The 24,963-nt window shown below is 54.1% G+C and overlaps 1 protein-coding gene across 1 annotated transcript in view; it reads right to left on the bottom strand.

Moving 5' to 3' along the window:
- Positions 1–13,592, bottom strand: part of AHRR (aryl-hydrocarbon receptor repressor) — an 81,193-nt gene extending 67,601 nt beyond the window's left edge. Inside the window, exons 1-2 of the mRNA XM_040262216.1 lie at positions 13,502–13,592; positions 4,042–4,114 (exon numbers count right to left, since the gene is read on the bottom strand). Coding sequence (XP_040118150.1) covers positions 4,042–4,114; positions 13,502–13,592 — 164 coding nt within the window. The remainder of the gene's footprint in view (positions 1–4,041; positions 4,115–13,501) is intronic.
- Positions 13,593–24,963: the final 11,371 nt, after the last annotated feature.

Here is a 24,963-nt window from a genome sequence, read left to right as displayed (position 1 = left end):
AGAGAAGGTCCAGGAGAGAGAAGGTCCAGGAGAGAGAAGGTCCAGGAGAGAGAAGGTCCAGGAGAGAGAAGGTCCAGGAGAGAAGGTCCAGGAGAGAGAAGGTCCAGGAGAGAGGGTCCAGGAGAGAGAGGGTCCAGGAGAGAGGGTCCAGAGACAGCCAGGTGCCTTTGGTGCATTCACTTGTCAAAGACATGACGGAACTCAACTCAACAGGAAAAGGAGCTCCTTCCAACAAATGGTGCCAGTCAGCCGGATGCCAGGCAACAAGCTAGCGTCAGCCTCACCTCACACCGTGCCAGAGAGTAGACCAGAACAGACAGGAAAAGGAACTCTTGCAACAAATGGCGCCAGTCAACCAGATGCCAGGAAGACAAGGAAACATCAGCCTCACCTCCCACCGTGCCAGAGAGGAGACCAGAACAGACTGCAGGCCCAAGTCTAAAATGTACCATAATACTTTACAAGAAAATACATTAGAGAATCTTGGAGACCCTGGAAGGAGTCCTGGGACTCTCAGGGCACACACTAAAAATACTGTGAAATAAAAAAATGATAAATTGATCTTTCTCAAAGAATTTAAAATGACTTTTGAAAGTCACCATTAAGAAAATTAAAAGGGGAGCCATAGATTGATTGGCTGAAAATATTCACAAGAGCCTATATCCAGAATAGTAAAGAAGTTTCACAATTCAACAAGAAGACAAAGAGCCCAATAAGAAGACAGACGAACTCTTTACCAGAGAAGCTCTGTGGACAGCAGACAAGCACAGGAAAGGCCACGAGCGCCGTTCCGCCTCCACCACGGCCGTCGGGGGGCTGAGACCAGCACGGACACCCAGGCGCCCTGAGAAGGCAGAGGAGCCCCGCGCCCCACCTCCAGCAGCGTGGACAGCAAAGCTGCTCAGAAAACCATCTGTCTGGTGGATTCTCAGAAAGCTGAGCCCTTCTCGACTGCACACGGACCCACAATCCCACCCAAGAGAAATGAAGGCACACACCTGAAGACTCAAACAGAAGCGTTCACAGCAGCTTCGCTGGAGACACCCCAACCTGGGACCCCCCCCAACTGTCACCTGAGATGAGTAACCACACGTGGTTCATCCGCACGACGGCACACAATTTGCGGAGGAAGCTACGTCATCACCACAGGGGACTGGAGCCCCCACTCGGAGAAGGTCCCCTGCGTGGAAAGTCCCAGGAAGTGCAGACCAGCCTGCAGGACGGGGGTGCAGGCAAGGGGCCTGTGAGGCCGCAGGAGGAGTGGCAGGCACAAGGAGCCTCAGAGCCGCTAACCTCAGTTTCAGGAGGGCCTTCCCAAGCCGCCCCGTGTCCCCACACGGATCAGACCACGTGCAGTGAGTGCTCTCAGCCCAGGGCGCTCTGGTTATAGCCAGTCATACGAAGACAGAAGCGGAGATGAGGGGGAGCCCCGTCGCTCACACAGCTCTGAGCTCAGAGCGCAAGGTGCCGCCCCCAGAGCATGGGACCGTCACCGCCAGTCACCGCCCACGGCGAGGGGCGGGGGCCGGTCAACCCCCCAGGCAGGGCGGGGACACGGTCACCCCCCACGGCGGGGGAGCAGGGGCTGGTCACCCCCCCAGGCAGGGCGGGGACACGGTCACCCCCCACAGAGGGGGCGGGGGCCGGTCACCCCTTGTGGCGGGGGGTGGGGGGCGGGGACCCTGCGGCCCACCTTGCTTGCTCTGGTGTGGGCCCACCCTGGGCCTCCAGGGAGCACGTTCTTACCTGGGCTTCTAGTAGATTCCACCTGCAGTCCACTGACGGCAGGCTCCAGACTTTTTTTGCCCACCCACAGCCCACAGCCTTGGCGAGGGGGCGGGACTGCAGCCGGCATGTGGGGCTCACACTCCCAGGAGAGCCCAAGGGCTTTGGTCCAGGCACCCAGTACACATCCCAGCAGCCTCCCCAGCCTCTGCAACCCAGACACTGGTGCCCAGACAGGCCAGCAGGGCCATGTCCACAGGCACAGCTGAGTGAGTGTGCTCAGGTGTCCTTCACTGTCCCCGAACCACAGATCGAAACACCCAACACCATGACAGATCGGTGAGCAGAACACTGCTCACCCAACAGAGATCCGGGGAACAACCAGCAGCCACAGGGAAGAAGAAACAGATTCAGAACACACACCTTCCACCAGGAAAGACTCCAAGGGCTCAGAACTTCTAAACGTATATTCAAGATCTTCTAGGAAAATCCTCATAAACTTGACGCAGGGAAGACCTTTCTAAATGTGACATAAAATTAGCCACAAAGGAAAAGATTAATAAACTCAACTACATGAAAATTAAGTGCTTTTTGCATGGCAAAGAATACCACAAGTAAAATAAAAACTGACAGAAAGTATGTGAAACACGTTCAAGAATCTGTATTCTCAGTGTACAAAAAGCTCTCACAGATCACGAAGCACAAAAACATAATCCGATAGAAAAGTGAGCGAAAGCTGTCAACACAGACAGTCACAGAAAAGGAGACAGCGTGTATGCCAGGCTCGAGTCTGAGAAAAGCACCCACATTCCCCAAAGCCCGAAGAGCACCCTGCGCCCGGCAGGACTCAGCTCTAGTGCCGGCCAGCACGGTGACACCTGTGAAATCACAAACGCCACACTCCTGGCCTGAGCAGCGCCGCTTGTAGGAACACATGTGCCTGTTGTGTCTGGCCTTGATTCACCTGCTTGCAAGCTGATAGCTTGCTGCTGGCTACTGATCCTGGCTGAGGCACCAGCTCCCCAGCTCAGCAGGAAACTCACTGCTCACAGCACAGCAGGCCGCACGCCTCTGTCTGCATCACTGACTCACATCCCCGAGTCCACGAGGGTGACACAGACGCGGCCAGGAAGGGGCTGCAGAGCGGGCTCTGAGTCAAAGCCTAGGCGTCCACCACTCCCACCGTGAACGCTCAATGAGCCTGCTCGGCCCACGAGGAAAGGCCAGCACGCGGCCAGAGCCACCGCCTCTGCAAAGATGGGCAAGAGCGCAACACGAGGCCCGAAGTCACAGCAGACACCCGTGCGACGGCCTGAGCAGGTGCTGGCAGAAGGCTGGGGCCTACACCGCGCGGTGCGTCCTGAACTGCTGGACAAGGAACCCTCGAGGAGCAATGTCACAGGCACACGGCCAGGTGTGCAGACACGGCCGGCCCCTTGAGCACAGAGGCAGGGAGCTGCCCCGAGAAACACTGCTCTCAGCCCCCAGGTGTGGACACGGCCCCTGGGTCCTGGTGGACACACCCCCGCCCCCAGATCCCAGGGCACACAGCTGTGTCTCCAGGTCCTTTCTTTCCCTATCCAAGGAGACAAGTGTTCTCACCAGAGCAGAGGAGCGGAGGACGTTGCCCCGCCTCTCCCTGGGTATACAACTCTGCGGTCCCCCCACCCCCCTCAGACTAGGCTGCACACTTGCCCCGGGCCCCACCCCAACGTCACAGAAGCTACGCAGCTGACTCAGGTGACAGCCACTTTCCAAAGTCCAGCCTCACCAGTCTTGCAGCCCATCCTTGGGGCTGGAGGGGGCCCCATTCCTGTCAACCTCTCACGGGTCCTACAGCCCCCAGGGGCCAGAGGATGGCCTGGGTCACAGAAACCCGGGCACCCACATAGACGTGACTGCAGGGAGCCCACTGGTGGCCCCGAGCTGCACTGGGCAGCCACAGACAGGACTGGCAGGGTTGCGCCAGGGGGCACCCTCAACTCTGCCTGCTGGAGGCTGGAGCACGAGCCCCGGTCTCCTTTCTCTTGGGGTGAAGCCCAGGAGCACTGGGGAGTATCCAGCCGGAAACAGTCTCACGCAGGCAGGGGCTATCGCTCAGTCGGACCTCAGCTGCAATCAGGGCTGGGAAGGCGGCCTAGGGTCCTGCCCCCGCACCCCGCAGCCAAGACCCCAGTATCCTGAGGGTGCCTGGCCCTCAGGAAGGCCTGACAGAACCCTTGCCTCACTTGCTTTCTTCCTAAAATTCACTTTTTCCAATGAAAACCCAAGGCCTCCCCTCCATCAGTAGCCGTCAGCAAAGACATGATACTTTACTGTTTCTGAACGGGCTTCCTGCGTTTCCTCCCAGCATACAGGCACTCCCCCGGTGGGATCATCGTCTTGGGCCCTAAAAGAGAGGGAACATCGAGTCGGTCACGTGAACGGAGCCGGTGTCCGCACATCGCCCCAAACCCCGAGGCGGTGGCCAGGGCGTGCCCCCCACAGCGAGGCACGCGAGGGCACGATGCCCCCGGGTGTGAACCATGGCCCCCAGGCCCAGGCCCTGAGTGTGGCAGCTGGCTCCTGCCATGCCCCTTCTCCACGGGCAGCTCCTGGGCCCCCAGGGTGGCCCGAGGACCCGGTCCTGTCACCGCGCTCCTGAGAGGACAGCCCTGTGCTGGGAAAGCTCCTGGCAGGTAGACCCCCTGAAGCGACTGAAAACAGGAGCTGCTGCTCCAGCAGGACAGAAGGCCGCAGGCACAGAGGCCCAAGTGCTGGGCCAGGCTCCGGGCAGGCGCCCCTCCTGCTGCCTGTGGCCCGGGTGTCCCTCCCAGCAGCCTACCCCCTACCAAGGCCTGCACTTCTGGGCACACAGGCTTCCTCTTCTACGTAAAATCTCTCTAGACGCCAGCACACCGGCGTCCGCTTTGGCCACTAACTCAGAGCAGCACTGAGCCCGCTGACCACGCCTGGTGGCCGCCACCTGCAGTGTGGACGTGACCACTGGCTGAGGGAGCAGCCCCGTGACCGTGGCCTGAGGCTGGGCAGCCTGCCCATTACCTCAGGACACACGTCAGAACCTCAGTTTCCCGTGCAGTGGGGCTGAGCCTCACGGACACCGTGTAGACCAGCGACCCCTCGGCGTCAGGCTCCGGGCCAGCAGACGCAGAGAGGGGGCCAGCAGCCCCGCCAGGCCTCAAGTGTCCAACCTGGAAGAGGAAGCAGGTTCAAACTCACGATTTCCACCCTTTCCTCCACGTTCAGCAAGTGATGTGAAAATGCCGGAAACATGTCAGGAATCCACTCTAAGCATAAGAAACACACTTTGACTACTGGCAAAAGTAGGTAAAGTAAATGGATCAAAACAGATACACCGATCCAGAGTCCAGCTGGAGTAGCCGTGTGAGTAGCTGAGTGAGTGTCAGACAGAGCTGACTTCAGACAAAGGAGAGTCACCAGCACAGAAAGGGACACAGCGCATGAACAGGGTGTCCTTCTCAATGACAATACCCCACTCAGAGCTTCAAATTGCATGAAGCAAATAAACAGAAAATCACAAAAGTTGTGGGATATCCAAACAACAGACACAGACTAATTGAAGTATATACAGACCACTTCACCCAACAACAGCAGAGCCCATACTCTTTGTAGTTGGAACATTCAAGACAGACCATATTCTGAAATGTAAAGCAATCTTTAACAGACTTAAAAGAATAAAAATCATACAAAGTATGTTCTCTAACAATAATGGAATTAAACTAGAAACATACATGGAAAATTTGCAACTATCTGGTAAGCAAATAACCACAGGTCAAAGAGAAAGTCTCAAAGAAATTTAGAAGTATTTTGAATTGAATGAAAATACAACACATCGGACTTTATGGGGTACAGCTGAGCAGTACTTTGATGGACACTGGTAACATTAAATGTTTATAGTAGGAAAAATCTAAAGGTTCCAGTAAGTAACCTAAGCTTCCACTTTAAGTAACTACAAGAAAGCAAATCCAAATCAAGCAGAAAGGTGGAAAAAATAAAGAGGGAATATCAATAAAACTTATGTTTCTTCTGTTTGTTTGTTTTGGTTTTTTTTTTTACCTGGAGGCATGTGGGATCTTAGCTTCCCAACCACAGATCAAACCTGCACTCCCTGCATTCAGAAAGCAATGTCCTGCCCACTGGATTGCCAGAGAAGTCCCTCAGTGAGACTTAAAACAGAAAAACAGAAAAATAAACGAAGCCAAGAGCTGGTTCTTTGAAAAGACCAACAAAATTGATAAACCTCTTGCCAGGCTGATCAAAAAATAGAGAAGAGACAAAGTACCAATATCATGAATAAAAGAAGGTGAAACGGAGCCGGACCCTATGGTCCTTGCCCCCCACCAATTCCTCTGCCTGTCTCTTGTCTGCAGAAAACTTTAGTCAAAGAACAAGTTTAATCAGAGAAGTGAGAAATGAAGAAACAAAGGAAAACAGAGACTAAATAGCAATGCAGTCATTAAGCACAGTCAAGGACCTTTGGCTCTTTCTCAAAGGCTATATGTAATATCCTGAGCCATATCCTGTAAGCTGTCTTATAGGCACTGAAACACCAGAGGGAGAATTTAAACTGCATGATGGCCAGACTGTACCCAGGAACTGGCCTCAAAGAAATGGTGAGAAATTGGCCCGGAGCTGAAAATTAATTGCACCTAAAACCACCAAGATGATGCTGGTCAGACCACCGATGCCCGATTTGAAGACAACTGTCAGAGCTGACTGTGCTGTTTCTGCATGTAGAAGCCACCCCCCCCCCACCGCCCCGCCACTCTGCCTATAAAAGCTCTTGCCCTTTTGGTTGCCAGTAGGGGGGTGGAAGTCAGCCTTTGGACAGACGTCTGCCATCCTCTCTCCGTCCCAGCTGCCAGCATCTGAAATAAAGCAAAGTTTCCACAAACCTGGCCTGTTTACTGGCTTTTGGGCAGCGAGTAGCCAGACCCCACATACCTTTTGGTAAGAGATTTTGCAGCAAGCAGCCCACCTCACTCTTTTGGTAACAAAGGAACATCACTACAGATCCCACAGCCATCAGAAGAAAAGCAAGAGAACACGGTCATGAACTTGGCTGTGTGCCCTGCAAGCTCACGCGCTAGAGCCCTGGTCCCACATCTGACTGCCCTGGAGACTGGCCTTCAAGGAGGCAATTAGGGCTAAATGGGGTCTTCCAGGCAGAACCCTGCCCTGCTAGAACTGCTGGCCTCACAAGGAGAGGGAGAGAGCAGAACACTCTTCACTGCGTGCGAGCTAAAAAGCCCCTCCTCACCAGAAGTCAGGTCAGCAGGCACCTTGATCTCAGACTTCACAGCCGCTGGAACTGTGAGAAATGAATCTTCACTCTTCAGAGGTGTCGTTCAAGCCCCCGAGCCTGTGTGTTTTGTTACGGCAGTCCAAGGAGACTAAGGGGCTTCCCTGGTGGCTCAGATGGTAAAGAATCTAACCCATTTAACCCGATTCAGTCCCTGGGTTGGGAAGATCCCCTGGAGAAGGGAATGGCAACCCCCTCTTGCCTGGAGAATTCCATGGACAGAGGAGCCTGGCAGGCTACGGTCCCTGGGGTCGCACAGAGTCAGACACCAGTGAGCAATAACACTTTCACTAAGGGGACTAAGACAAACACTCTCCCCACAGATTCAACAGTTTAGATGAAATGGACCAGTTTCCTGAAGGACATAAACTAACAAACTCACTCAAGAAAAATAACCTGCTTAGCCTGTATCTACTCCTACGACAAACAAAAGCAAAAGCCCAGATGGAGTCACTGGTAAATTCTACCAATTGAAGGAAGAAACCATACAATTCTCTGCAAAAAACTAAAAATCAAATTTAAAACTGACAACTAACTTATTTAAGTTCAGCATTCCCTGATACCTAAACCAAAGATGTTTTGAGTAAACTATAGACAAAAATTATCCCTCACAAACACAGGCACGAAAATCTTCAATTAAATGTTAGCAAATAGGAACCAGAAATATATAGAGTACAACATATCACAAGTGAGGTTTGCTCAAGGAATTCAAGAAATTGAGTATAATTCACTTTATTTATGAACAAAAGAAAAATATATATGGTCACCTCAACATATATAAAATGCATTAGGCCAAATCCATGTAGAATAATTTTTAAAACTCTCATTAAACTAGGAATAGAAGGAACTTAATTAACCTGATAAAGTGTTAGTCACTCATGTGTGTCCAACTCTTTGTGACCCCATGAAGTGTAACTCACCAGGCTCCTCTGTCCATGGAATTCTCCAGGCAAGAAGACTGGAGTGGGTTGCCATTCCCTTCTCCAGGAGATCTTCCCGACCCAGGCACCATACCCAGGTCTCCTGCACTGCAGATGGATTCTTTACCAGCTGAGCCACCAGGGAAGCTCAGCCTGATAAAAGGCATCTGCGGAAAGATGTGCAGCCACACCTAGGAGGGAAAGACTGAACGCAGCCCCAGAGATGTGACTGAGGCAAAGGTGTCCTCGCCATTGTCCCCCAGGGTCCACAGGCAACACGACGGTGCACAGGGAAAGTAACAGAATTTGGCTACGACAAATCTCATAATAACTGAGTTCAGCGAGGTCACAGAGAAAAAGACAATATAGAAGAGTCAACTGTGTTTCCATGCACTAGCAATGAACAACTGAATACAGATACTGAAAAAAACATACCATTTCTAACAGCATCGAAATAAAAATTAAATATTTAGACATTTCAAGAGGCTTAATATGTGTAACTGGGGCCCTAAAGAATAGGAGGGCAAAGGAGGTGACAGAAGTAAGCAATAAGAGCAGAAATTTGTCCAAACAGTGAGAACCACGAACCTACAGATTCAAGAGGTCAGTGTATCCCAAGCGTAAGAAAGAGGGAAGAGACTATACAAGGCACATCAAAATCAACTCGCTCATAACCAGCAATAAAGAGGATGATCTTAGCAGCTGCCAGAGACCACAGTGTTGGGCACAGAGGGGCACAGGTAAGTGTGGCCAGGACGCCTCCCGAGAAGCATGGGCGCGGAGGACACAGGAGCCGCACCCTTAAAGCACCGAAGGAAAAGGAACAAGAGTAAAATTCTTGACGCTGAAAATCACTGCGCAAAATTAAGGCTAAATAAAGACTTTTTCAGACATGAAAAAGCCGAAAGCGTCCATTGCCAGCTGACCCACACTATAAGAAATGTGAAAGAGTGTCTTCAGGCCAAAGGAAAGTGATACCAGATGGAAATGTGGATCCACAAAGACAAGCAGAAAGCGCAGGAAGTGGTAACTGCACGGGCAAAAGTGCGGGACTCCTTCTCACCATTTACATATCTTTAAAAAATATTAACTGTTTAAACAACGACAACAGGGTGCTGGGGGGTTTCCGACCTACGCAGACGAACACGGCAGCTACAGCACTGAGGCCAGGAGGGGGTCGAGGCGGCGCCCCAGCAGCAACGGGACTCGGGGGATGGTCCCCGGGGACCCCGAGGGCCAGGCAACCTGCCTGCTCCACAGGCCGGGCCCTCCCAGCACCTCTCCTCCGCAGTGAGCGCTGCGGGACACCGGCCACCACCAGGGACTTCCGGCTCCCACGAATCCCACCATCTGTGTGCTCCTGCCCACCCGTGCGGGGGGCTGGGAAGCGGGGCGACCACCCCTACTCTCCTGGAGCCTGAACCCCCACACCCAAACGAGCCCTCTGGGCACCTCCCTCAGTCCTAAGTACCCTTTTGAGCTCTCTTTTCAGTGTTGCTGATACTTCTTTTGATTAACTAAAGTCTCTCAATTTTAAAAAATTAAGTAAAAAAAACCATCAAAGGCTAATTTTTAAAGTCTACACATTTAAGAGCTACATATACGTAACACCTGTGAAAAAATGACATGTTGGCGATTATTTCTACGTAATCTGGGGAGCTGGGTGGGGTTCACACTGCTGGATGAATGAATCGGGCTTGTCACAAAACTCTCTCCACTTTTGTAGAAGGTTTGAAAACTTTCATAATAAAAGGGTTTAAAAGGCTTTGAAGAGAGATGTGGCATAAGAATAAACATGCGTGGGCTATGGATTTTCAACAACGAGGCCCTTCGATGGGGAAGAAGGGCCCCCTCACCAAAAGATTCTGGACAGCTGGTCACGCACACACCGAGGGGCGGGGGATCCACCGACCACTGACAAAAGCCAGCCAGTTAGTTAGAGACCTGAGGGTGCGAGCTGAAACTGTAAAACTCTTGAAGGAAACAGAATGCTATGTTTCTTTCAGCCTTAAATTTGGCAATGGATTCTTAGATGTGTCACCAAAAGCATAAGTAAGAAAAGAAAAATGAGATAAATTGAACTTCATCAAGATTTAAAATGTGGACTTCAAAGGACACTATCAAGAAAGTGAAGGGACACTCACACAGAGAATATTAAATACAAATCACATACCTGATAAAGTCTAGTATCCAGGCTATAAAAAGAACTCTTAAAACTCGACAACAAAAAGACAAACAACCTAATTAAAAATGGGCAAAGGACCTGAACAGATATTTCTCCCTCGAAAAGCATAAAACGGTCCACAGGTACATAAAAAGGTGGTCAACATCACGAGTCTCTAGGGAAATGCAGATCAAACCCACAATGAGACACCACTCCACACCCGCCACGACGACTGTCGTATTTTTTAAAAGGAAAACGACAAATGTTGGTGAGGATGTAGGGAAAATGGGCCCCAAGTGCCTTGCTGGTGGGGATGGAAAACGGCACAGCTCCTGTAGGGAGCGTTTGAGAATTTCCTCAAAAAGGGCAACAGGGTCACTATACGACCCAGCAAGTCCACGCCTCTCCCAAGAGGACTGAAGGCACACGCTCAGAGCATCACCATTCACAACAGCCAAAAAGCAGAAACAACCCAGATGCCCACGAGTCGATGAGCAGGTAAGCGACACGCGGCCCACACACACTGTGGCCTGCTACTCGCCGTAAGAACGGGTGAAGCCTGGCGTCCTGCAACACGGATGGAGCTTGGAGACGCGACTCATCGGGACGGAAGGCAGGCCCCGAGGATGCACCCCGATTTCATGGAGAGGAAACGTCCAGAAAGTCGGTGAATGCCAGGGGCCAGAGGAAAAAAGAAGGGTATGGCGTTTCTATTTGGGATGAAGAAAATGTTTTGGGATTAGAGGTGGTAGTTGCACAGCTTTGGCAATATACTCAATAAATACCACGGTACTGTAAATTCTTTAATGGTCAATTTTATGTAATTGAATGTTACCACACTGAAAACAAAGAACACAAGTTTCTATATAAATGGAAATAAAGTGTCTGGAGTGGCCAGGAAAACAGGAGTGGCAGAGAAGGACCGAGCGGTGGCGGCGCCGGTGGGGTGTTCCCGGCGGGGGCAGGGCGGCTGGGCTGCGGTGTCCCTGGCAGTGCTGGGGCGGCTTCTGGGCAGGGGGGCAGCTGCAGGGCTTGGGGGGCAACAGCTGGCTTTGAAGCTGCGGGGTGACGAGTCTGAGGAAATGAGAGCTCTGGAGACGGGCTGGGGCGGGTGGGTGAGGCCTGGTGGCCACAGGCCGGAGCAGGGATGGGTGGGCAGATGCTTGGGAAGGGTCCAGCCTTCTCAGCTCACCCGGAGCCACAGCTACCAGGCCTGCCCTTCTCTGGGAAGCCAGGTCAGAGCCTCGGGGCCTGGAACCCAGAGGGCGAGGTCATGTCATCTGAACTGCAAGGCCTCTCAATGCCGGCAGGAGAGGACTGAGCCGCACCCAGAACCGGCCCAGCCTCAGGGGACACTGGCCAGGGACATTCCCCCCCGCACCCGAGAGGGGCCGGGCACTCAGAGACCCGCTGAGCCCCATCAGGACCCAAAGTGGTGGGGGGCTGACCTGCACCGGCCCCAGGAGACCCCTCCCCAGCGCCACTATTCCCTAACCGAGCCCAAGGCTTGGATCGGGGTGGCGCGGGGTGGGGGTGACAGGGAAGATGAGCCGGGGGGGACACATCGAGGGGGTGGTGCTGACCCCTCACTTCCCTCCGTACAAACCCTCTCCAGCAGCAGGACTTGAGATGGATCCAGGCTCCCCGGTGCAGGCCTCCCCCAGCGTGTCCACAGCCAGCCCACAAAGCCCCAGGATGGTTAGGTCCTAAAAACGCACGTTACGGCAAAAAGCACCAGAGCAAACAAGTACACGCCAGGCACCCCGTCCAGGGTAGGAGAGGAACCCCGGGATGCCGCTGTTCCCTGGAAGAGCCTCGTCGTGCCTCAGTGCGGGCTCCATTTTCCTGACCACTTGCAGACTCTCCTCAAACAGATGCAGCCCTGGCGGGCCTGAACCATCCTCCCCAGAAACGCACCACCGGGCAGTGTGGGGCCAGCCTCCCGGAGCTCTGAGCTGACTCTGCTGCTCGGAGGAATCTGGGCTTTCCCAAGACCCTTTCATGGTAAAAATAATAGTTGTCCACTTCATAAAATACACAGGAGCAAAAAACAAAACTAAAAGAGCCTCCCACACCACAGAGTGGTGCCCACAGCTCCTGCCCAGCGTATGTGCCCCTGTCCACGCGGCTGCCCCACTCTGGGGCCAAATCAAGAAGTGGACAATGCCCAAGGTCCAAGTCCAAGCTCTGCCCAGGACCACCCCGAAGTCCTCACCGGCACACAGACCACAGGCGTGGTCTGCTGGCCCTGGCGGCTGGAGCCGGCACAGACCGCCCCCCCGCCCCGGGGGGACAGAAGGCCGCTCACCTGCCCACGAGTGGGTCCTGAGACCACCGGGCCGGGGCTTGGGCCCAAGCGGCTGCAGAAGTCAGGCTGGAGGCCCTGATGGCGGACGCTGGGCGGAGACCCGCCAGGCTCAGGAGCCCGCCTCCGCCAGAGGCCCCTGGAGACGGCCCGGGTGGGCCAAGCCGCTGACCAGGCCAGGAGAGGTCCAGTCACGACTGTCGGGTACCCGGAGCGAGAGGGCAAGTGCCCAGGGTGCGCTCTCACGCCTCCCGTCTGCACCCGGCCCCTTAAGGGTCAGAGCCTGTGGCTGGTCACACACAGGCCCCACGTGAGTCACCGGGCGGGCACAGCTGGAGACCCGCTGGACCCTTCCAAGGGGGCAGCCTCTGGCCCCAGCCCCTCAGACCAGCCGGGAGACAGACAGAAGAACCCCAGGGCTAACCTCCCAAGGCCTCTGGCCTCTGACCTCTGACTGGTCACCTGCCCTGTGGGCAGCCCAGTGCCTTTCACAAAGTGCCCACAAGCTGGGGATTTTCCACCACTCAAAATAAGACTTTAGGGAGAAAAATTTTCTTGGTGCCACTAACTGAAGCCCAGCGAATTCCTGGAACACATGCCTTCAGCCTTCTTGAGTGTGAGAACCAAGGCTGGTACTCCCTGCCGGGAAGGAGGGGGCTGAGCTGCACACCCCCAGCTCTGGGGCCCCCCACCCTCACCAGCTGCCATGGGGGGGCGCTCAGGGGTTCCGTTCCAAGTCTCCCCCCAACCCCTAGCATCTGCCTGAAACATTTCCTAGGGAAACTGGGCCAAGAGCTAAGGGCAATTGGCCCAACTCTCCCAAAGCCGGGGGAGGGGGCTGTCTGACGCACCCAGGTCGGGAAGCTGAGTGACCACGAGCAATGGAAGTGCACCGGCGTCCCTCGAAAGTCCCTGTTTTATTTTTAGGTGAGGAGCTGCCGGTTGGACCCCCGGGCCTGGAGACGTGAGGATGGGGTGAGCGGAGGGGGACCCTTGGGGAGACGGCTCTGCGCGCGGGTCTCCACCGCGGAGCCGGAGCGGCGGAGCGCGCCCGGGGCACTTACCCGGCCGGCGGGGCGCGGAGGCTCGGGAGCGCCCGCGGGAGGCGTCCGCCGGGACCGGGAGCTGTGTTGGCACGGCTGCCGGCGCTCGCATCTCAGGGACCAGGCGGCGGCTGTGGCCGCGAAAGGACAGCTCCACCCCGGCACGCGAGCCGCCCCGCCCCGAGACGACCGAGCCCGGGCGGCGGCAGGGGGCGCGCGCGTGCACCCCGCGCGGTCCCGGTCCCCGGGTCGGCTCGTGCATCCCCGCCCGGGGCGTCCTGCCCCGCGCCCCTCTCTCCCCGTGGTCCCCGAGTCCGAGTGAGCCACGGTGGGCTCGTGCCCTGCGTCTCTCGCGTCCTCGTGGAACACTCGACGCTCTGTCGCCTGCAGGCTGCGCTGTGCCCCTCGGGGCCCGCACGCTCCCCGCGGGAGCCCCGGACTCTATTCCTCGCCTCCAGTCGCGGCCCCCTGCCGCCCCGCCAGCTGAGGCCGGTGCGCACCTAACCGCGGTGCGGAGGTGCAGGGTCCGAACTCCCCTAGCCGCTGGGTCCCGGCATCCGGATCAGAATGTGTAACGTAGCATATCCTGCTCTACCTGCTTCAGTGGGGTTATTGCTAAAACCAAAGTGTCTTACAGTTTAAAATATCAATATAGTACTTTTAACCTCGCACCTTCCAGGAGGAAGTCTTGATCCGGACTTTTCTGGTTCACAGGAGCTAAGGCCTCCAGCAGACCCTCCCCATCTTACCCCCCGCTCCTTCCCTCTCCTCCACCCTGACCCTCCTACCCTCCCTCCATCTTGGTGGACATGTCCAGACTTTGGAAGGCCCGCTTTCCCTCACTGGGTTGGAGCTGCATATCTGGCCCAGAGGCTCCCAGACATCCATGAGCCTCACCTCACACCCTGGGTTCTCCACAAAGTCTGAAGGGTCCCCGGAGACCTCGGCCCAGTGGCCTCCTTGTGTTGCTCGGCAATCCGGACCCTCCCCCATCCCCAGGGAGCCTCGCACTGTCTTCATGCAAGCCTGCAGCCAGCCCTGATCCCACCCCCACCCAGAGCCCTGGTCCCATCCTGACCTCACAGACCACAGGCCTCAGGACCTTGGCACTTGCTCCTGCTCCAGGAAATCTCTTCTGCAGATACTGGCAGGACTGGCGCTCTGATCCTCTGTCCTCAGAGAGAACATCCACCCCAGATCAAACCCTGCTGTCCATCTCCTCTGCCTTTCACAGGGCTTATTCTTGCCTGAAATCACACAGATGTGTCTTTGCTCCAGTGTCTAATAGGCAAACTCACCAGGTCTATTCACTTCTACCTGAGGAAAAGCAGAGTCCCCACTCCAGAACAAGGACTCAAAGTGCCAGCTTTTATTACCACTATTTTATAACATGCAGCTATGTGGCTGTATTTTTTAAGTAGTTAAAATCAGCTGCTGTATCTTGATCCAATTTTTGTAAAGTGCATTATGCGCAGAAAGACTCTGGGTGCATAACTCAGATCACAGGCGAACTGTCGTTTCTTTTCCTTGTTAAAAGTCCACAATTTCTGATTATTTTGCAGAAGCACGGAGTACTTTTGAACTACTTTCATTGTTTTTCCTTTTTGTTAAAAAGAAAGAGTAAGCACGTGCAAGACGTTGGGAGGGTACATCTCGGATGGCAGGGGTAACAGTGTCCCCTCTGTGAAGGCCAGGCCTGTAGGGGGCCCTCAGAGCAGGAGGGAGGGTGGAGACCCCTGGGTGGGTGACTGAAGGACACGGAGCTTTGTTTACAGAGCCCGGCATGCACTGTGTCCCCTCGAGCTTGCTGCCCGGGCATCATTCCTACGCACCCACCAGCCCCCTGGGAAGCCCGCCTAAGTGAGACACCTCAGTGCTTCTTGCTGCCTCTTCCCGGGGCCGCCCCACGCCGAGTACAGGAGAAGCCAGTGTCCACGCATCCCCCCGCCACTCCAGCCGCCCATCGGCTGTGCCTGCCCCAGAGCCCACGGCCTCTGCAGACCTGGGGGCGTCACTGGGACTGGACACAAGCAGGGCACCCCTCCCAGGCCGGTGCCCCCTCTGAAGTCCCAGGACCCAGGGTGACCCCCTTTAGGAGAGTCCCTGGACGCCATTCCCACCACGAGGGTGCCTCCAGGCCTCCCGGGCAGTGTTCTCAGGAGGTCAGCGGGACGCAGTCCACACAGGTCGTGGAGACACACGACAGTTTGTGGGCGCCCTGTTTTATTCACCATCATGTGGAGAAGGAAATGGCAACCTCTCCAGTGTTCTCGCCTGGAGAATCCCATGTATAGGGGAGCCTGGCAGGCTGCAGTCCGTGGGGTCGCAGAGTCGGACACAACCGAGCGACTGAGCAGCGTGCCCACCCTGCCCACTGCCCCCCGCACTGTGCCCCTCTGGGGCTGCGAATCGGGCAGGGTTCTCTTCAGAACCTCCCCTCCCTCTGCACTCAGGAACCCCAACTGCAAATAGGCTCCAGGTTGCTGAGTCTGCCCTCTCTCTCCGCCCTCCTTGCCCTGGCAACGAAGGTCCAACCAGCCGGGGACAGACTCCTCTTGCCTGGATCATTTGTCCTCCTAGGGTGGGAGGGTAGCCACCACCTGGCAGGGAAGAGGCTTGGGAAAGAGACCACCCCCAGGCGCCTTCGCTGCTCACTGGGTGTCCGCGTCCGTGCCCCAGACTTGCCATCCTGGGAGGTGGGTGACGTGACCACTACGTGAGCCTGAGTGCCATCCCGGCTGTGTGGCCTGCTCCAACCACCCCACTCCCAGACAGCCAAGGCCTCCTCAGGGGTGGACAGGGGTGTGCAGTCACTCTGCAGGTGCGCAGCACAGGAGCCAGGCCCCCCGGCCCCGGGGGACAGCGTGTTGCCCAAGCAGCCCCCATCCAGGGCTGCGCTGTCTCTGTCCCCCCGCGAGATGGGGGGCCCGGAGAGCCGCGGTGCCCCCTCCCTGCCTGAGGGCCATCCCTGAGTGTGCCTGAGTGTGTCCCATGTGTGTCCCTGAGTGTGTCCAGTGTTCGGTGCACGGCCAAGCAGGGCTTCCTGCTCGAGGGCACAGAGCAGATGAGGGACTGTGCCCTCCGGCCTGGCGGGGGCTCAGGATCCCCAGGAGCCCTGCTTGTGAAGAGGGTGCAGCCAAGACCCCCAGGCTCCGCCCTCCCCTCCTCTTGCTCCGGACCCTTCTGACTGGAATGCTGTCCCGAGTATCCTTCAGCTTCAGGCAGAGGCCATCCCTGCCTCCCTCACTCCCGACCTTTGGGTTTTTTGTTGGGGTGGGGGCAGGCAGCAGGAACTTTCATCTATTAACTTCATCCCTAACCCTAACCTGCTACAGCCTCACAGCCCAGGACCAGCCACTGTGGGGACAGAAGGGAGGGGGAGGGGGAAGGAAGAGGGAGGGGGAGGGTGGGGAAGGGGGCGGGGCGGGGGAGGGGGGGGGACGGGCAGCTCCCTACAGCTACTTCCCTTCTTGCACAACCCGCTCCCCGTGAACGATGACTCACTTGGGTTTCTTTGAACCTGCCTTGTCCCCCACATCCTTTGGTGTCTGAGAAGCAGCCTTCCGCAGCTCCGTGAGTCAGGCCGCCTCAGCCCCCGCCCCGACCCCCCCAGGCCCCGCTGCAGGCTCTGTCCACCGGGGACCCGGCCCTTCTCCGTCTGGGCTGCGGAGCTCCTGCAGGATTCCCAGTTCCAGGAACGTGGGGGAGCTTCTCAGAAACTGTCCTGTTGGGCTGAGGGCGGCTCCCCAGAGTTCCCTGCTCCTGTCTGCGCCCGCGCTCCCCTTCAGTCCTCCCGAACGCACCTTAGCTCTGGAGAAGGCTCTTTTCTGTTCGAATTTCTATCCCCCACAGTTCGCTCTGTTTTCTAGCTTTTCCCTTCCAGATGTTGTACTTCCATTCTGTATCATTTCTTTGACTAGAAGTGGTTCTTTTCTAACTGATGCGACGTCTCCGGCCGCCTCCGAGACTGTGGACGTCAGGAGTTCCGAGCTGTTCCTCAGGTCCTTGCTCTGCCCTCTTACAGGTGCCGAGAGAACCGTCCCGCGCTTCTCATGGAGGGAGGCACTGCTGGGGCGGACAGAGCGCTGGGCCTGTTGGGCAGTGCATACCTGTGGGTGCTGTCTCAGGGGGTGGCTCCTGCTCAGGGAGCCCTCAGCCACCCCCTGCCGCTGCCCCCCTGAGCCCCCCCAGGCTCTGGGGACACTGACTGCCAGCTTTCCCCTGGAATTTGCCCTTTCTGGGTTCTTGGGGCAGATGTTTACCTCTCTGTTTCTGTGCATTGCTGGAAGACAATTTCAATGAGACCTTATTGCTGGAAGCTAGTCTGCACCTATATGAACCAGGTGAGGCCCAGCACAGCCGGGCTGGAGTGGGGCCTGGTGGGAAGAGTGCCTGGGTCTGACGGGCCCCCTGTGCATGAATAGAGCAGGGCCAGGGCATCCTCCCGCCAAACCCCAGCCTAAGCACCACTTACCGCATGACCTTGGCCAAATTATGGGTCCTCTCTGAGCCTTCACTTTCTCATCTATAAGGTAAGTATAGACCAACAAAACAGCCCAGAAATAAACCCTCACACTATAGTCAGGGATGCTTGACAAGGGTGATGTCTTTGCTTTTTAATACACTGTCTAGGTTTGTCACAACTTTCCTGCCAAGAAGCAAGCGTCTTCTAATTTCATGCCTGCAGTCACCGTCCACAGCGATTTTAGAGCCAAGAGGAATAAACCTGTCACTGCTCCCACCTTTTCCCCTTCTATTTGTCATGAAGAGATGGGACCAGATGCCATGATCTTACTTTTTTAAATATTGAGTTTTAAGTTGGCTTTTTCACAGATCATTAAGAGAATGCAAATAAAAACCACGAATAAGATACGACCTCACACTTATTAGGATGGCTACTGTCAAACATTGTTCAGTTGCTTCAGGTCAGTTCAGTCCAGTCGCTCAGTCATGTCCGACTCTTTGCGACCCCATGGACTGCAGCACGCCAGGCTTCTCTGTCCATCACCAACTCCCAGAGTTTACTCAAACTCATGTCCATTGAGTCGGTGATGCCATCCAACCATCTCATCCTCTGTCATCCCCTTCTTCTTTTGCCTTCAATATTTCCCAGCATCACAGTCTTTTCCAATGAGTCAGTTCTTTCCATGAGGTGGCCAAAGTATTGGAGTATCAGCGTCAGCATCAGTCCTTCCAAAGAACACCCAAGACTGATCTCCTTTAGGATGGACTGGTTGGATCTCCTTGTAGTCCAAGGGACCCTCAAGAGTCTTCTCCAGCACCACAGTTCAAAAGCATCAATTCTTTGGCGCTCAGCTTTCTTTATAGTCCAACTCTCACATCCATACATGACTACTGGAAAAACCATAGCCTTGACTAGACGGACCTTTGTTGTAGTAACGCCAAAGTAATGTCTCTGCTTTTGAATATGCTGTCTAGGTTGGTCATAACTTTTCTTCCAGAGAGTAAGCGTCTTTTAATTTCATGGCTGCAGTCACCATCTGCAGTGATTTTGGAGCCCAGAAAAATAAAGTCTGTTATTGTTTCCATTGTTTCCCATCTATTTCCCATGCAGTGATGGGACCAGATGCCATGATCTTCGTTTTCTGAATGTTGAGTTTTAAGCCAACTTTTTCACTCTCCTCTTTCACTTTCATCAAGAGGCTCTTCAGTTCCTCTTCACTTTCTGCCATAAGGGTGGTGTCATCTGCATATCTGAGGTTATTGATATTTCTCCCGGCAATCTTGATTCCAGCTTGTGCTTCTTCCAGCCCAGCGTTTCTCATGATGTACTCTGCATAGAAGTTAAATAAGCAGGGTGACAATATACAGCCTTGACGTACTCCTTACCCTATTTGGAATCAGTCTGTTGTTCCTTGTCCAGTTCTAAATGTTGCTTCTTGACCTGCATACAGGTTTCTCAGGAGGCAGGTCAGGTGGTCTGGTAGTCCCATCTCTTGAAGAATTTTCCACAGTTTATTGTGATCTACACAGTCAAAGGCTTTGGCCTAGTCAATAAAGCAGAAATAGATGTTTTTCTGGAACTCTCTTGCTTTTTCGATGATCCAGCAGATGTTGGCAATTTGATCTCTGGTTCCTCTGCCTTTTCTAAAACCAGCTTGAACATCTGGAAGTTCACGGTTCACGTATTTCTGAAGCCTGGCTTGGAGTATTTTGAGCATCACTTTACTAGCGTGTGAGATGAGTGCAATTGTGTGGTAGTTTGAGCATTCTTTGGCATTGCCTTTCTTTGGGATTGGAGTGAAAACTGACCTTTTCCAGTCCTGTGGCCACTGCTGAGTTTTCCAAATTTGCTGGCATATTGAGTGCAGCACTTTCATGGCATAATCCTTTTTGAGGATTTGAAATAGCTCAACTGAAATTCCATCACCTCCACTAGCTTTGTTCATAGTGATGACTCCCAAGGCTCACTTGACTTCACATTCCAGGATGTCTGGCTCTAGGTAAGTGATCACACCATCGTGATCATCTGGGTCATGAAGATCTTTTTTGTACAGTTCTTCTGTGTATTCTTGCCACCTCTTCTTATATCTTCTGCTTCTGTTAGGTCCAGACCATTTCTGTCCTTTATTGTGCCCATCTTTGCATGAAAAGTTCCCTTGGTGTCTCTAATTTTCTTGAGATCTCTAGTCTTTGCCATTCTATTGTTTTCCTCTATTTCTTTGCATTGATCACTAAGGAAGGCTTTCTTATCTCTCCTTGCTATTCTTTGGAACGCTACATTCAAATGGGTATATCTTTCCTTTTCTCCTTTGCCTTTAGTTTCTCTTCTTTTCATAGCTGTTTGTAAGGCCTGCTCAGACAGCCATTTTGCTTTTTTGTGTTGCTTTTTCTTGGGGATGGTCTTCATCACTGCTTCCTATACAGTGTCACGAACCTCCGTCCACAGTTCTTCAGGCACTCTGTCTGTCAGCTCTAATCCCTTGAATTTGTCACTTTCACTGTATAGTCATAAGGGATTTGATTTAGGTCATACCTGAATGGTCTAGTGGTTTTCCCTATTTTCTTCAATTTACGTCTGAATTTCGCAATAAGGAGTTAATGATCTGAGCCACAGTCAGCTCTCGGTCTTGTTTTTACTAACTGTATAGAGCTTCTCCATCTTTGAAGAAGATGCTTAGTTGTGTCCAAGTCTTTGTGACCCCATGAACTGCAGCACACCAAGCTTCCCAGTCCTTCGTTATCTCCGGAAGTTTGCTTAAACTCATGTTCATCGAGTTGGTGATGCCATCCAATCATCTCATCCTCTGTCACCCCCTTCTCCTTCTGCCTTCAGTCTTTCCCAGCATCAGGGTCTTTGCCAATGAGTTGGCTCTTTGTGTCAGGTAGCCAAAGTATTGGAGCTTCAGCATCAGTCCTTCCAATGACTATTCCAATGAATATTCAGGGTTGATTTCCTTTATGAATGACATTATGGTAATCGAAGTAGATGCCCCAACCACTAATGCCAAAGAAGCTGAAATTGAGCAGTTTTATGAAGACCTAAACTGTGGAAAATTCTGGAAGAGATGGGAATACCAGACCACCTGACTTGCCTCTTGAGAAACCTATATGCAGATCAGGAAGCCACAGTTAGAACTGGACATGGAACAACAGACTGGTTCCAAATAGGAAAAGGAGCACGTCAAGGCTGTATATTGTCACCCTGCTTATTTAACTTATATGCAGAGTACATCACAAGAAACGCTGGGCTGGAAGAAGCACAAGCTGGAATCAAGATTGCCGGGAGAAATATCAATAACCTCAGATATGCAGATGACACCAACCTTATGGCAGAAAGTGAAGAACTAAAGAGCCTCTTGATGAAAGTGAAAGAGGAGAGTGAAAAAGTTGGCTTAAAGCTCAACATTCAGAAAACGAAGATCATGGCATCTGGTCCCATGACTTCATGGGAAATAGATGGGGAAACAGTGGAAACAGTGTCAAACTTTATTTTTCTGGGCTCCAAAATCACTGCAGATGGTGATTGCAGCCATGAAATTAAAAGACACTTACTCCTTGGAAGGAAAGTTATGACCAACCTAGATAGCATATTGAAAAGCAGAGAGATTACCTTGCCAACAAAGGTCCATCTAGTCAAGGCTATGGTTTTTCTAGTGGTCAGGTATGGATGTGAGAGTTGGACTGTGAAGAAAGCTGAGCGCCAAAGAATTGATGCTTTTGAACTGTGGTGTTGGAGAAGACTCTTGAGAGTCCCTTGAACTGCAAGGAGATCCAACCAGTCCATTCTAAAGGAGGTCAGTCTTGGGTGTTCTTTGGAAGGACTGATGCCGAAGCTGAAACTCCAGTACTTTGGCCACCTCATGCAAAGAGTTGACTCACTGGAAAAGACTCTGATGCTGGGAGGGATTGGGGGCAGGAGGAGAAGGGGATGACAGAGGATGAGATGGCTGGATGGCATCACTGACTCAATGGACATGAGTCTGAGTGAACTCTGGGAGTTGGTGATGGACAGGGAGGCCTGGCGTGCTGCAGTTCATGTGGTCACAAAGAGTTGGACACAACTGACCGACTGAACTGAACTGACTGGTGAAGACCTATAAGATCTTCTAGAACTAACACCAAAAACTAGTCAAAATATAAAAGTTGGCAAAACATAAATGTTGCAAGATAAGGAGAAAGTGGAGCTCTTGGCCACTGTGCGTGGGAATGCAAAATAGTGCAGTCAAGTGGAAACAGAATGGAAGTCCCTCAAAAAATTAAACATATCTACCATATAATCCACCACCTCTGGGGACATAACTGAAAGAAGTGAAAGCATGGTGTTGAGGAGGAACCTGTTCACCCTGGTTCACAGCAGCATGTTCACGACAGCCAAGAACTAGAAGCAGCCTGAGTGTCCATCAACAGATGAGGGATGAACGCACAGTGGTCCATTCATACAACAGGCGATTTTTCAGTCTTAAAAAGGAAGGAGAGTCTAAGACAGGCTCCAGCATGGGTGAGCTTTGAGGACTCAGTGCTCAGCGACATGCATGAGTCCCAGGAGGACAGACCCTGCAGGACTTGCTCACAGGGGCCCAGAGGGGTCGGGCTCCTGGAGAACAGGGGGTGGCAGGCAGGGGCAGGGACTCCGTGTTCACGGGGACGGCGCTCCAGCCTCACAGGACAAGGGGTCACACGGAGGGTGGTGTGAGGCTGCACAACACTGAGTGCACTTCATACCGGTGAGCTGTGCACTCCAGTCCAGTCCAGTCCTGTCCAGTTCAGTCCAGTCCAGTCCAGTCCAGTCCAGTCGCTCTGTTGTGTCTGACTCTTTGCGACCCCATGAACTGCAGCACTCCAGGCCTCCCTGTCCAACATCATCTCCTGGAGTCCACCCAAACTCATGTCCATTGGGTCGGTGATGCCGTCCAGCCATCTCATCCTCGGTCGTCCCCTTCTCCTCCTGCCCCCAATCCCTCCCAGCATCAGAGTCTTTTCCAGTGAGTCAACTCTTTGCATGAGGTGGCCAAAGTACTGGAGTTTCAGCTTCAGCATCATTCCTTCCAAAGAACACCAAGGGCTGATCTCCTTCACAATGGACTGGTTGGATCTCCTTGCAGTCCAAGGGACTCTCAAGAGTCTTCTCTAACACCACAGTTCAAAAGCATCAATTCTTTGGCGCTCAGCTTTCTTCACAGTCCAACTCTCACATCCATACATGACCACTGGAAAAACCATAGCCTTGACTAGACGGACCTTAGTCAGCAAAGTAATGTCTCTGCTTTTAGCTGTGCACTTAAAACTGGTTAAAATGGTAAAAATTTCATTACGTATATTTTCACCATCGTATAACAGGTAAGAATCTCTGCCTTTACCCATTTTCCCAAGAGGTCCATTCAGCCTCTCACACAGGCTGGCTTCCTGGAGCCTGCAGCCTGGACACCGATGACATCCTCATGTGCGCCCTGGCACACTTCCACGCTCACAGTCACCCTCACACTTGCCATGCCGCACACTGCTCCTCACATCAGCTCCGCCTGCAGCCCCCGACCCCCCACCCTGGGCCCCCGCCCACTCCGCCTTTGACCAGGCTCGCCTGGACTGCGCAGGTGGCTCCCCTAGCTGGCTGTGGTGATGCGCGGCCCCAGGGGTGGTGACCGGGCGACCATCCTCTTCGTGGAGAACTGGGCTTGGAAGCTCAATGAGAACAGTGGCGTCTCGGGCACATCCATCATGTTCCTGGGAGACAGATAGGGAGCTGGGTCATCAGCTCACGATGCCCGTGGAGGAGGAGCGTGAGAGCAGGCAGCCAGGGGCAGGGGCCGAGTGACCAGGCTCGAGGCATCAGATGGCCTGGCCCCCTGCACGGCCCCACCCTGAGCCCCCCGAGGCTGGGCCGGCTTCCCGGCAGCCCTTCCTCTGCCCCATCCCCAAACTGACTCTCAAGGACTCCGGGCTGGCCTGAGTGTGGAGAATCCTGACAAAGGAAAAGCCCCAGAGCTGTTTCCATCCTCACAACCGGTGACCCGATCCCTCGTGTTTCTCCGTTGCTTCTGGAAATTCCATGCCTGCGGTCAGGGCTCGGGTCTGGGTGAGACCCAGGGTCAGGCGGCCCTCCAGGCGGCACAGCACCGCCCCCGTGTGGCCAACTGGCGCTGAGACCAGTTGGGTGTGGCCCGGGAGGGAAGGGGTCCTCATCTTCCTGTGTGCATGCCTGGGCAGGGCTTGGGGACCCCCAGCCCTTAACCCACCTGCCTCTCCCGCGGCAGCCGCCCTCCCAGCCCACACACCCCCACCTGTATGTGCACTGGTACAAACCCGAGAGTCCACTGAGAGGGTCCATGCAGAGTATATACCCACCACCGCACGTGTGCACCTGAACTGCCCGTGTGTACCCCTACCACCCACCAGTGTGTCTGCACCACCCACGTGTGTACCTGCACCAACTGTGCACTGGCCACCTGAGTACATCTGTATCACATCAGACCTCTTTGCAGTTCTGCAGCTCCCCTCCCCCTCACGTCCCTGAATCGGGACACCCCCAATCACATGCGCACAGGTTCCTGCCTGCGGCCGACCTGAGCCGAGAGCAAGCAACTCAGTGTCCGCTCTGTCTGGGCACAGGCCCCAGGGATCTCCAGAAACTAAAGTCAGGCTCTGCACTGGGCAGGTTCCTCAGTGAAGCTGGGAATTGCTGTCACCCCAGACCAGCTTCAGAGATCTCGGATCCTGGGGTCCAGCAGGGAATCCAGGGCCTGAGGTCCTGCAGGGGTGGGGGCGGGGAGGACAGAGAGGCCAACATGAGACCGTGAGGGGCCCACGTCACAGGGGCCCCAAGTGCGAATGCAGGGTGCCTGCCCTTGCTCTGAGTGTGCGGTCTCTGCAGGCCAGAGCTCACGGGGTAAACAAGCATGGCGCCTCCCAGGGGAGAGGGACCATGCTGTCCACACTTCCATCCACTGGGGACAAAACATCCACACCTGGGGACCCTCAGGGGAAGTGGCCCCACTGTCTCCACCTCCATCTACTGGGGAACC

The sequence above is a fragment of the Oryx dammah genome, unplaced genomic scaffold (assembly GCF_014754425.2).
Source record: "Oryx dammah isolate SB20612 unplaced genomic scaffold, SCBI_Odam_1.1 HiC_scaffold_20, whole genome shotgun sequence".
NCBI classification, from domain to species: domain Eukaryota; kingdom Metazoa; phylum Chordata; class Mammalia; order Artiodactyla; family Bovidae; genus Oryx; species Oryx dammah.
This window is presented reverse-complemented; position numbering and strand designations above follow the sequence as displayed.